The sequence below is a fragment of the Anopheles moucheti genome, chromosome 2 (genome assembly GCF_943734755.1).
Source record: "Anopheles moucheti chromosome 2, idAnoMoucSN_F20_07, whole genome shotgun sequence".
NCBI lineage: Eukaryota > Metazoa > Arthropoda > Insecta > Diptera > Culicidae > Anopheles > Anopheles moucheti.
Window position 1 is genome coordinate 33,809,386 of NC_069140.1, and position 14,219 is coordinate 33,823,604.

General features: G+C 44.0%; 1 protein-coding gene across 1 annotated transcript in view; it reads left to right on the forward strand.

The window, feature by feature from the left end:
• The window catches only part of LOC128298218 (voltage-dependent calcium channel type A subunit alpha-1), an 86,321-nt gene that overhangs the window by 33,256 nt on the left and 38,846 nt on the right, over nucleotides 1-14,219 (forward strand). Inside the window, exons 2-3 of the mRNA XM_053033963.1 lie at nucleotides 1,584-1,663; nucleotides 6,174-6,385. Of these exons, the coding sequence (XP_052889923.1) occupies nucleotides 6,174-6,385 (212 nt within the window). The 5' untranslated portion in view covers nucleotides 1,584-1,663. The remainder of the gene's footprint in view (nucleotides 1-1,583; nucleotides 1,664-6,173; nucleotides 6,386-14,219) is intronic.

The following is a 14,219-nucleotide window of genomic DNA, read 5'->3' on the forward strand; positions in this document are numbered from 1 at the left end:
GCATTATCGGTGTTAGGGAGATGTACTTCAAACATGATGTAACAACACCAGCAAAGTCTCGGAAAGAAAGCTCCCTTGCGTACATCTCCGAATTCTGTTGCGTAGCCCTGTAAACGGGGCTAGTAAGCTAGTCTCTATATATAAACGTTTGTATGCGCTAAGGAGAACCATAACGCCACTACTTGGATCGCCATTAGCTGGTACGAAATTCCATACAAAACCAGCTGTTTTCAGATTGCCGATACCAGGAGAGCATCCACGGAAGAGGTAGCACCTAGTACAGCAATTTTGGTCGAAAACCGCCGAAAGGTATGCAATGTTTAAACACTAACTTTCCCGTTGGTCGTGAAAAATTTCTTCGAAAACTACCAGTTTCCGAATTTAAAGTACCAGGAGAGCATGCACGGAAGAGGTAGCTCCTGGTACTGCGCCGTAAGGTATGCAATGTTTAAACACTAACTTTGCACCAACTTGCAACGCAATGCGCCGTAAGGTATGCAATGTTTATATACTAAGCTTGCAACCAGCTTGCAATGCAAGTTTGGTGCATGCAAAAAACTTGCAGCAAGATGGCGTGCAAGATGGCGCCCAACTTCGTACTTGCATGCAACAAACTTGCATGCAAGCTTGCATGCAAACTTGCATGCAAGAACTTGCATACAACAACTTGCATGCAACCTTGCATGCAAACTTGCATGCAAGTTTGCATACAAGAATTTGCTTGCAAGAACTTGCATGCAAGTTTGCATGCAAGCTTGCATGCAAGTTTGTTGCATGCAAGTACGAAGTTGGGCGCCATCTTGCACGCCATCTTGCTGCAAGTTTCTTGCATGCACCAAACTTGCATTGCAAGTTGGTTGCAAAGTTAGTGTATAAACATTGCATACCTTACGGCGCAGTACCAGGAGCTACCTCTTCCGTGCATGCTCTCCTGGTACTTTAAATTCGGAAACTGGTAGTTTTCGAAGAAATTTTTCACGACCAACGGGAAAGTTAGTGTTTAAACATTGCATACCTTTCGGCGGTTTTCGACCAAAATTACTGTACTAGGTGCTACCTCTTCCGTGGATGCTTTCCTGGTATTATACATTCGGAAACAGGTAGTTTTCGAAGAAATTTTTCTCGACCAACGGGAAAATTAGTGTCCTGGTCCTGGTGCAATTTCGTTTATATTTTAAAGTCACAAAGTCGATATTCTTCTCTGAATTTAATTTCTCACATAGAAACAAATGTTTTATATAACCAAGGAAGATATTTTTGATCAATATTCTACCTTGTAAATTAATTTTTTTTGCTATAAATTCACTTTTGTTGGAAAATTTTCAAAAATCGCACAATCGGCACAAATTTTTTGGGGCCCTCAACACGGCGAGGCCCTAGGCGACCGCCTACTCCACCTACCGTTTGATCCGCCGCTGACTATTCAGTTTGTAAAACATTCAGCTAGCGTGTAAGAGTAAAAGAAAAATGCTAGAATAATTGTTCCACAACCATATTATCATCATCCCGTGTACGCAGATCGTTGCTAGCGTTTCTATACAAACCGTACATTAATCCTTGTTACGTGACGTTTTCCTTTTCAGACTGAAATGATGTTCGACTACCAAGGGATCAGTTGACACTGTTTGAGCAACTTACGAAGCACGCACGGCACTAGCTAAAGGTGAGTACCGTAAGCCTAGCCATGTTCGTTTTTTTTTTCGTTTCACCTTCTTCACCACCATTATCCACGCCGCTCAACCCCCGGCTGGACGGCAGCCGAGCCTTTTACCCGGTTCTGAGTGTCCTAAAAGTGTGCCCATACTATATCGTCCTGTCAGCGGTTTGCCGGCATGTCTCCCAGAGCTCGTTTATTTTAACTCCCCAGACCGTAGACAATTGAATTCCTACAGCCGGGTGCAGCAAAGCGAAGGTGCTGCTGGGGTGTAGAACACCCCCCCCCGGTGCTGCCTTTTTTGGTATGCTGTCCGTGATGCTTGCTAAATTATACATGGAGTAGATTAAAGAAGGAATGACACTTATGGGAAAGTGTGGCAAATGCGAAAACAAAACTCCTTACAAAGCAATAAAAGCAAAATCCAACATACATCAGCACAGAAGCGCGTCCGAGCTGACAAGGGTGATACGCAATGCAACGTGACAGCCTCAAAACAGTGGGATGAGTGTTGTGCGAAGTGGCAACAACCATCTTTGCCAAGCGAGTTGCAAAGAAATGGAGCAAAAACTTTCGTGCGCTTTTAATTGACATTTGAGCCGCTGCAGATGCTCTTTTTTTTAGTGCACACTATTGTCGCTATATGTCACACCGTTCTGATAGCTGATTTCTGAATATTTAATATCATTGCAGTTACTGGTGTCTAGTGCTTATTACGAGCAACGTAACGATGATGATGGTGATGGGAAAGTTTTTTGAGTGCAACTGCATACCAAGAACACATGCCTCGTGCACTGTCGGTCGGTAGTGCAGTTGTAAGTTCGAGAACTTTCTCGGCGTACACAGCATTTCCATCGTTTTGCAAGTGTTGCCCCATTCCGCATTTCCCATCGGGATTCTCGCACGAGAAAAATGCATTTCGTCGTGGTATTATTCGAAGAAAAACGCGAAAAAAAAACCCACCATACTGCTAACCGTAAACACCTGTCATTCACCGTCGTCCAGACGGGAAAACGTCTCGCGGGCATCCATGCGAAACCGGATGAATATTAGTTAGGGAAGATTGGAGCGTATTGAAACTGTTTTCAGCGTTGGAGTGGATAAAGAAAAAAATCGTAACTACTCTTGCGAGCACCATTCATAACGTATGCCATTCGTAGCGTACGAAGCAGTTTCCCATTTGAAGAGTGCATGAGTGTATGTGTGTAAATTTCAATCTTGTTCTGTAATAAAAAGCGTTTCTTTGAAGCTCATCCACTGTTTTCCTGTGCTTGCCAAACGGTGAAAATTTGCAAATTTAGTAGCGAAAAGTGAGACTGTTTCCTATTGTCCTTTGTATGCTAAGAATACTCGCTTGGATGACGTTTGGCAGAAGAAATGAATAATGTTTACTAACTTTTTAAAGCTTCCACGTGACCATGCAATAGTTAGTGTAGTCCTGCAAACTCTCTATTAATAAGTGTGTGACAACATACTGGTTCAAAGTACGCGACGTGTTGAAATTAATCGACGAGAATCTTTTATTTGTTCATCAAAGCCTTACTTAATGCAGACCAGACGGGTGCAAAGTAAAGTAATTAGCCCCTTCTATATACTACCTATTCAATACATTCTCTAACATTATGCCTTTGGACACATTCATACAGAAGGATAGATGGAGACAGATCGCAGCGGTTAAATACTACAGTTATGAATATTTTATATAAAATATGAATATCGATCGTCCTCGGACAATTTGTCTAAGGAACTGAGGAAGTTTCAAACGAGACAGCTAGCTTGGGTATGCCTTTCACCGTGAAATCTTTGATAGAGTTTGGAGCCCTTCGTAAGGCTTCAAAAGTGTCTATTTTATTGACGATCGCTTTTTGGCATGGTCTACTTTTTCTGACGCTTGGTGTCTGGTGTCTGGTGTCTGACTTTCAGTCATCTATATTCCATCATTGAAGTAGATGTGCTGTTTTATAATCATAAAAGTTAGAATCGTTTCGGCAGTTACAGAAGGTGGATGGAATGGATCTGTCTAGATGATGATGGCTCTCATCTGGCGAACTCGCAGCGCGTGTTAAAATGCGAGTGCGAAGATTAGACACCAAATCGATGTCAATCAGCAATGCCAGATACTGCATGGATCTTGCATATTGAACGACAAGCCAGACAGTATCATTCCAGTATAACAAAATTTTCTGTTATAAACTTCCTCAAGAAGGTTCCACCTTGTAGCTCGTCTATTAGAATCAATCGATGGAAAATGGCAATGTTTGAGAGGAATGCAACCGTTTTTTATTGTTATCAAATAATTGACTGCCTCGGTAGATTGTCATATATACGACTCTAAAGAGATCTTCTACAGTGCTAACGATATAGCTTACAGAAACTTAACCATCTTCCAACAATTAACATGGGGAATTACTCAAACATTCACTACCTTGACGATGGAAACGAAATATTAGATTTGATAATTAAATGACGCAGCAGTTCCTGATTCATTGTAGTGTTTTTTTAGAAAAATAGAATCTAGTAGAGATTTGAGCAAAAGTAGTTAAGTCACTGAAGTAAATTGTTCCTCAATATATAAAATGCAATTCATAAACTTCAATTCTAAACACTATAAAACGCGTAACAAAAGTATTGCTTGAATATTGTAGCTTAAAAGGAAAATAGTACGGAAATTCCCCGTTCGCTGCAGCGTTCTGATATCGAGCATCGAAACATTACCAAACTAAAACATCTGCGCTGCATTCCATACCGAATTCCATTCAATTGATTTCCAATGATGCTTACCTTCATTCGACATTCCGCAAGCGTGCTTCTCACGTAATCCTCGTTTCCAAAAGCGATATCTTTATTCACACCGACCCCTCAAACGAACACGCGAGGCGCTCAAACAAAGCGAGGTGGCAAAAATAGCATCAAACTGCATTGGAAGCAATAGCAATTGGATTGCTCGCTCGTGATGCAGCCAACGTTTGGCGACGATCATCGATTACCATTTTTACGACTGTACGAGACGTTACGGTGCCTGTGCCACATTTTGCTTCCGTCCGTCCGTCCGGGTGCATTAGCAAACGGGGGCACCAAACAGTTTCGGAACGATTTGCGGTGGCGTCGTAAAACTTTCCCATTACCGACAATTAGTGTTACATCCGGCTGCTTTTTGTAGAGCGGACAGGGTAGTAGCGGGTGGAAATCTTTCCAAACCATGGTGCACAAAATGGTTTACGTTGGCAGGGGTCGTGGTGGTAGTGTACCTCACGAAAAAGTACATAAAATCCAAGGAAATGCACCCGTTGATAGATTTATGAAGCGATGCTGACGTACACACCGTGGTATCAGCAGCTATCCAACAGGTTTCCCGAGCTTATTGGATCATTTTTTTTCAGGGCGCTGCTTTTTTTTTAGGGCGCTCGATTCGTTGCGTTTCCATGGTATGTTTTTCCACTTCCGAGCCGCATAATGTGTTTGTGTTCCGATGGCTCTAAGGAAGTGGAAACGATGAGGAAATATTAAAAAAAAAAACGTATCGCTGCCGGTGACTGATAGAAGAGAATGGCTTAACACACAGTCCCAACCGGAAACACAGAACGGTGCCGTGGAAAGGTAGAAGGTAGGTGGAAGGTAGAATGAACTATTTTTCACGCCGTAAGAAAATTCTCTCTTCAGAGCTTCTACTTTTTAAAAGAAGCACCTTGCTGGTACTGACGATCGCCGACAGGTAGTTTTATTTTGCACTGTACTTACGGACGTACTCAGTGTGAAAGAATGCTTATACCTTTTCTTTCCATCAGACCCGGCGGAAATATCTAAAGGTAGATGTTTCGCTTTCTTTTGCACGTTGCTCACGGTCTGCGTCGTTGATGAAAAATGCTGCAAGGGATCAACCGGCTTTTAGTTGCACATCTCCCATGCTGGCGGTATGGCTAGGTACGGCCTGGCAAGATGTTACACTTCTGAGCGCAGGTACCAGGCTGTGCATCGTTCCCTACCATCGCTCAATATTTTGCTTTGGCCGCGTCTTGTTCTTATTGCAAGTTCATTGCACCATTCTTGCACCATTTTCTTTGGGAACGATACGGCCATCAACGCGTCCTTCGAATGGGCAGAAAGTTTTGCATTGCCCCTTTATGCTGCCAACTACTGAAGAGTGTGTGCAGTGGTATCAACTGAGCGAGAACCACCACCAGAGGCAACAGTGCGAGCGATCGTTGCAATTTCTGCAACCTCATTAAAACGACGAAGCGCTCCTCAAACTTAAATGCATCAGCCATGTATTGTATGTCGCCATTGCAAACTCAATTAATTATAACGACACTGGTTGAAGGTGTTTTTTTCGAACTTCTAAAAAAGGGTTCAGGTTTGATGTTTTGTGTAATGATTGGTTATTGTAGTTTGGTTTTGTAATAAGTGATGGGAGTTTTCTGAGAATATTGAAAACATTGTATTGGACTCATTTTATTTTATATTATTATTACTCAATCGTTTCGTTACTAACCGTACAGCAATTGTTTTATCTATTCCCCAGATGATTGGAAGCGTAGGAGGTCGACATATGTCGACACGGCGACGGGGCTCGTCCCCTATGGTGCGCCTAGGGAACAATCTTAACCTGCAGCTGGAACCACCCGATGGGCTCAATACACCGCGAGTGTCACCGAGACGGAGGCGAGCGGTGACCACCAGTGACCATAAAAGCTGTGCATTAATTCAAACAAGACTGAAACTAGGAGACATCATGTAAGTATTATGGCAAGATGAAATTGAACCGTGCCATAATTAGTGAAAATGTTTCAAAATGTTTCAAATGGTGTGAAAGGTTCTGCAAGCTCTGAGTGAATTATTTAACCCAGCTTGACCATTTTACAATGGTTTCTTAACAGCAAATGATATAGACGCATATAGATATAAACTATCTTACCAGCGTCAATTTAAACTGGTATCGACGCAAAATTTCCCACAAAATTTTATAGGATTCATTTACATTTATTTGCTTATACCCGTTCACAAGAAAAATATCCATGTGAAATATTTCAATGGAGGCGCCTGGTGTCTCAAAGCTTTCAACCGCTTCATGGAGACGCCTAATGTTTCAAAGCTTCCAAAGTACTCACCAACAGCAAGTCACTCATTTTTCGGGTGAGTTTCCACTGTTTACAAATCGAAAGTAGCTCACCCCGTCCCCACCGGCGGCGCTTCGTTTGTGTGTATGGTTCCAGTTTTGACAGCTAGCGTTTACAACAGCCGGTTGAATTTTCCCGCTACGCCCGCCATGCCATCGTCATGACCCAAACAAAAACCCGTCGGCTCATAATCAGTGCTGCACGTGGTATCGCTACAGTGGTGTGTGTGTGCGTGTGCAAGTGATGAACATTTAAATGTTGTGTGTTTTGGTGTGTTTTCTTCGCAAGGAAATGAAATGAACCGTCGCTAAGTGTGGTTGTGTGGTGCGGAATAGGTGGAAAATCATAAGTTCGGAAAATCATTCCAACCAGCAACGGGCCAGTCCGTTCATTCGATTTCCAGAAGCCAAGCCGTTCGAACGTGTTTGAGCTCGCGTGTGCCATTGAAAAAAAAGTGAAAAAGAAGCAAAGAATATCCACCCTCCAAGCGAAGAAAAAGGAGGTGACAGAGTTGAAAAAGGTCGGAATACTGCGGAATGTGAATCGTGGCAATTGTTTCTTGCAGCGGTGCAGTGAAGTGAATAAATGATTGAAACATCAAAGAGAAAGATGGGCACGGAAAATTTTACACACTGAGTTGCGCTGCAAGTGGAAAAGCTTACCCAACGGGTGGAAATCATGTGGAAGAGAGCGTTGGTTTATGAAATGTTCCGCTAGTGTAACAACGTGTAACCTAATGGCTGGATGCATCGTCAGCAGGAAAAGTGAAAGATGTTCGAACCATAGAGCGCCCCACCCACCACCATGATTTTCATTATCGCCATTTGCATCCGTCACCATAAGCCATGGTGCCTCCCATTCGTAGCGAAAAGCGAAAACCAACGCCACATCAGAAGGCTGTTGTGCGAGTAGTTTGTAAAATTTAATTACCTTAATTTGATTTGAGTGATTGAAGTTTTCCGTGCCATCGGTTAATGGAATCGGTGCAGTTTGCAATTTATATGGATAACTCAATTTCAGTGTGAAAGCTTCTGCTATGTTGCCGATTATTTGCTGCTGTAATGATGAAAGTGTAGGGCAAAGTAACGCACAGTACGCTAACAATGGAAAAGACTTATCGTTAATGTAGTTCAACAGCTCTGCGGTGGTATTCCGTGTTCATTTTCTAATTAATATTAAACCACCAGTACAGATCGCCCATTTTCAACTTTTTCCTCAAATAAAAGAAAAAAAACAACCCACAATGTCCCATTTTTTTGTTCTCTCTCTGTCTTTCTCTCTCTCTCTCCTCCTCCTCCACCTCATCATTCTCCTCCAAGTGATACTCGTGTTTTTTTTCTCCCCATGTAATAGTGCCACGGTGGTTGAACAAAAACGAAAAATCGGATGGCATTGAGTAAGCGGGCAAGGCCTACTCCCTCGTAAGCTCCCCTGTTTTTTTTTAAATGTATTCGTTGTATCCCTTTATCAGCGGAAATGGAGCAACCACCCTGATGGGCCCTGAGCTCGCGTAACTGTCCCTGTGGCGGCCAGAGCGGGAGCGAAGAGTGTGCTCGGTTTTTGTGAGAAGAAGCGAAAATGTGAACAGGCGCGCGCGTGTGTGTATGTGTGGGCAGCATAAGAAAAAAAACACGAGCCGCCTCGTCAAAGAAAAGTCGCTCCCCGCATCGAAGGGTGAAAAACAAGGCAGGCACAGTCAGTCCCTGTTCCCTGTTGTGTCTCGGTGCGCTCCCATGCTTGTGTGGGTGCGTGGGTGTGTTTTTGTGTGTGCGCTGGTGAGGTTTTGATGCTTGGTCGCCGTCTTCGTCGGGCCAAGCACAAGGCACAGTCTAGTTCACGTTTGACGTACGAGCCTGATAACGCGACAGAGAAACAGCTCGGAAGGGAGCGAAAGTGATACGAATACCGCGGCTATACGTGTGTGTGTGTGTGTGAGTAGATGTATGTGTGTATGTGTGCGTGGAGAGTAGCAGCGTATGGTATCTGGTGTAGGACAACGCAGCACGTGAGCTAGGGCAGAGAGAAAGCGAGCAGCAGTAGTGTGAAAAGAGTGTTTCCCCTTTCCGAGCGCCATCTGGTGTCGTTTGCGCCAAGCTCTCGCTCGCAGTTTTGTCAAGTATTCTGGAGCACTAAATCGAAGCCATTTGTGTTGTTCTTTCTTTCTTTTCGGTACATCCAGGAAAAGGCTTTAAAAATCATTTCACAACGGCAGAAGAAAGTGTGTGTTTGTGTGTGGGTGTGTGTGTGCGTGTGTGCACAAGATCCCGCAGGAAGTAGTGAGGTGTTGTAGCAGTGTGCGTGCGAAGTGAAGTTTCCCCATCCCAGCAAAAACGGCGTGGTAGTGCGACAATACAGCTGCTGCAGCGGAAACAAAGAAATAGTACCTCCCGGTTTTGGGGGCTAACCCGACCATCCTTCCCAAGCTAGTGTTGCTTTCGGTCGTTCCTGCCAGCGCGCCAGCGGCGGTGCATAGTGGTCTGGTTGTGAGATATACGCTAGCTACACCCGGAGCTGCACAAATGTATCACGTCGGTGGCTCGGTGTAACCCAATATGGCCCTGCGGTCGTCCAACGCTGGTACTGCACATTGGGAACTACTGACGGTGGGTGTTGCACCACGGACTGCAATGTCGATCCCCTCGTGGGAAAACAGCAATCGTTGATCAAGCATATTTCAAAAGAAAGCACCCCCAAGTTTAATACCACCCACAGCCTGTTCCAAACCGTTGTCCTTCGGCGAAGCACGGTCCACGCTTTTCTTGTACGTCGCTATGCAAATGAAGCTCCCTTATTGCACCGGCCGACGGTGGGAGAGGGGAACGGATTCCTGTGGGGGGTTGGGGCGGGGACGAGAATAGGCAAGAAAATCAATGCATTCGTTCTATTTATCGAAAGCTGTTTGTCACCTTGTCGTGGAGGTTTCGGTGCTCCCACCTTCGGCCTCCACGTCAACAATGTCAATGGTTTCGGATGGGGGCGTCAAGAGTTGGTTGCTCCATTCAACATGGATGGGCATAGTTTAAGGCAATAGCAACCATAAGGCTGTGCGATTTAGATGAATCCTTCATCACCGAGAAAGAGCGTATGGAATGTAATTCTGCAGTACACAAGCACACACAGAGTATTATGCTTAATTGTACATTTATGTGCGTAAAAAGTTCACAGAGCACTCGTTTTCACAGAAATCATTTTTTTACCCCAGGCTCAAACTCTAGCAACCTGCTAGCTCCAAAGACCCATTTCCGATCGATTGAAAACACGTTCAATTTAACTTTTCGTAACCGTCTATAATTAACCACCACTGGGCTTGTGGTTGAGTCCACTTTGATCTGGTTCATTGGAGCATGTGTTACGAATTTGGCAACTTTTCCATGGCAGCAAACGTTCCACCAAGCTAGCGCCAGCTACGTTTTCCTTTGTTATTTAACGACTACCACACTCTAATGAACGGACGGGAGTGAGATAAAAGCGCGAAAAGCCTTACACGTATGCTGGTTGTACTCCCGAGCACAATTTTCGGCAACGTGTTCATGCTGTTTTGCTGGTCTATTGGAGAGGCTAGCGAGTATTAGACATGAGCTTTGAACGTAGGAAACTGTTTTGTGCCGAAAGGTGTGTAAAAAATGTATTTTGCTATAGTTTAAAAAAGCTTGCGGAAAAATAATTGTCTTATTGTACAGATTGTTAATTAATCTCGATTTTTATTTCTGCTTGATACTGAATCAAAAATTTCGAAACGCCTGCAAGTATGCAATCCTCTGTACAGGTCACGCTTTATAAAACACCGTAACTATGCATTTGTCTCTGATTCAGGAAAATAAATCTCGCGCAAAATATGTCCATCTAAATTACAACCATGAAAGTCTGATGCGCATTGAGCTCAACATGTTACTCCGACAATCACAAAACGCCTAGAAATATGCAATCTGTTGTACAGTGATTTTTTTTTCAAACATAGCAACTATGTGTATTGTATGTGTTCGGAGCAAATAAAGCTCGCGAGAAATATGTCGGCTATGTAAATAACATCCTTAACTGTCTAATTGACATTCAGTTCCCAATGTTAGTTGATTCTAGGGATCTCATCACAAAAGCAATAATAATAAACATAACCATAATGTATGCCAAAAGTTTGAGTGACCTACTTTCAAAATGGGTTAAAACTGAGTATCTGAGTGAGTTGTATCTCCAACACTTTCACGATCTGCATACATAACCAAATGAATGGAGCATCCAGAGTAAAATTGTCATTATGCTGCCATACAGTTACTTGATCGTTTTCACAGCAGTTGGCGCACGAAAAGGTCAAACGTTTTCGCTTCGTTTTACCGGTGCAAACAAAAAAAAACATTCGCCATCGACTTAGCAGTCCGTTTACCGCAATTGCCATCATCTCTGGCAATCGAGTGGAAATCGACCCTTACGAGTTGCAAATTTTGCTATACGGTTCCCCCCACTATGTAGGTGGAGGTTTGAAAAAAAAAACCCATTTCAAAGCAGCTTTCCAATTCACTGTCATTGTCAGAAAACAGTCAATCATGCATCATGAGGGTTAGTGAAGAGCTCCGTCCAAAGCCGTTTAGGATTGTGGCCATACGAATCAAAGTCGTTTTGCCCGGTTAGCTGTTTTATTTTTTTTTACTTGCTCGTCTTGCCCCTCATGACGGTGTTCTACACATGATTCGTTTAGCAAAAAAACAGAAGGAAACAGAACAGCAAGGATCCTTCTGCTTAACATCTCACCGGACAGCTTTCGCTTACGAATGACCTTCAAGGGGTGGAGTGTTTTATTTTTTTTTGTTTGCTGTTTCGTACTAAACTACTTCACAATAATGGACGGAGGAAGTGATGTAAAAACGGTGAAACACACACACACATCTATACATACTCCGATACACACAATAACTCATCCAGCTTCCAGTGCCGAATCAATAGCCTTTACTCAACGAGAGTGGCAAGCCTTCCGGTGTGGCCGTTATGGGTAACATTGTTAGAGCACGTTCAAGGACGCGCTCTATTGATCTTGGTCGCATTTTCCTGATGTCCCACGTAGTCTAGTGGTGGCCGCGTAGAGTGTACTAGGTGAACGCTAATGAACAGCGTAACCGGTATCTTTCAATCAAACGTGAATGAAGGAGCGTATCCTTTCAAGCTTTCGCCGTATTGAAGCATTCCTACCCTTCACACGTCTTATGTAATTTTGGATAATTTTATTCCACCGGCTTTTTAATATCCGCGCAAGGTTGGCAGAGGCCGCCGATAGAAACCGTGCTATGCGAGCCACAACATAAAACCCGCCGTGGGGACGTAATCATTACGCGTGGCAGCAAATAATAACGAACCGGAGGGCTATCAATCGTGCCCTAATGATGATCGGGAACCGGGGACGGAATATCTATACCATCTTAGCATTCCCACTTCCCAGACGGATCATATGCGTGGGTCCTGCGTGGAGCTTGCATCATACGTCCATTTCGGACGGAACGGGTGCGCTATTAATAGATCGCTAAGGTTTCGGTGTTGTGCATTTCGCTCCCACCATACGAACGCTTGACGGTGACGCAGACGAATGCTTGCGGGGCGATCCTTCCCGGGGGTGGACGGGTTGGATTTAATGTGTGTGAGGAAAATAATTTTCCAAAGCACCACCTCCAACACCGCTGGTCGCTGTTGAATGGTGGATGATTCGATGCGGGCTAGCATGTTGCTTCGAGGTTTGGCCAACCAACGCTACGGCAAGTTTGTATGTCTTGTTTAGCCGCCATCGTTCGAACTTAATACGGTCTGGCACTTGAGCCGCGAGCGGTACAGCGTCAGAGTTGTTTATGTGTTGACTTATCGATTATTGCATACGGCGCACGAGGACGGCAATAGGTGGATACCATTATCATCACCGTGCATTCTATTTACAGTGCCTTGTGTTTCCATAGGTCGCACATTAATATTTCCTATTCGAACCTATTCCACCAACACCGGTTGGATCGCTTTGCTTCCTTTTTTATCGTACCATTTTCCATGCGGGACAAGTGTTTGTGACAAGGCTTTCCCCTTTGTACGTGTTGTTGTCCCGTTGGCCGGGCGTCGCGAACGTGTGAGGACCGTGTGACGTAATCGTGTGCATACATAATTTAGAGAGACAGTTTTGTCTAACCCCGTTCGTCCCGACCGGAGCAAGCATTCGTCGTCGTTCAGAGTTGATTGTTTTACTGCCGGTGTAGTATGACGTGTGACGGTGTCCTGCGGTTCGAAGTTTATGTCAATTTTGACGATTTTATGTCATTTCGTATGATTTCGTACCCACAACCTTCACGGCCTGATACGGCTGACTTGTTGGTGCTGGGCATGTAGCATGTCCGCAGTGGTGGTTAAGGAGTACATTATCCGTTTGAATGTTTTATACGATCCGATAGAGTGACGCTGGGTGACGTGTGTTGCTCGGAAAACGATAGCAAATTCACCAACGGATTTAGCGTTCCAAATCTTCCGGTGAATGAAGTGCTTGTAAGGTTAAGCATTTCGACAAAATCGTCCGGTTGCTGGAGCCCGCAGAACGAACGCAGTAATACGAAGGACATCACAATTTATGGCCGTCCCGGATTGCTTCTGGTGCAGGCAGCCGAATTGTGTATTCACCTGAATTTATGGTGATTTCATGATACGCGATCGTTACGCCCGTGTGGCACTAAACAGTGCCGGAAATGACAAACAAGCGCTGCCCTGCGATGAATGGAGGCGCTATCGTTTGCCGCGTGATGGTGGCATCATCCAGTGTATAATTTACTCACTTTCGTTGCTAATCGTAATTTTTAGCGACAGTCAACTTCGCTGCACTGTCACGCAATGTGCCTTGGTCCCGTTTAGTTTCCTTTTCTTTACGTGGTCACACGGTTGGATCGTTTCACGCGCAACAGTTGATACGCGTACGGTGGGGATTAATTCACCGACATCAATCATCGATTCGAGGGCGAGGTCTCTGTCACGCAGCGTAAATGGTGCGATTAGTAAGCAACCCCCGGGTCCGGAAGGAGTAGTACAATTGCGTGGGGAAGGAGACTACTGCTGTAAGTCAAAACAAAAGGCAAAATAGTTCTTTTGAAAGGAATCGATACGGTCAATTTAATTGGTCCGTGGCCTTATGTTATAGTTTCTACATTTCCGGGCTGCTTTTTTCCTGATTATACACGTGGATTGCATAATTCTACATGTTTTAATGAGAAAAAACATATTGTACTCATACGTAGTATATTCTACGCCTAAATGTATGCAATGTACGTTTATCTTTGCCATTTGATGATCAAAGGCTGTACGATACAAGAGTTGCTTACCTCCAGGCGTATTATTTTTACCTCAAGCGAAAAGCAAAATCACTGTTGTAGATGTGTCACCATTGTGTACCATTTTGACAGTGTTGGAATTATTTTCTATGACACGTTTCATCCAAATACTTATAA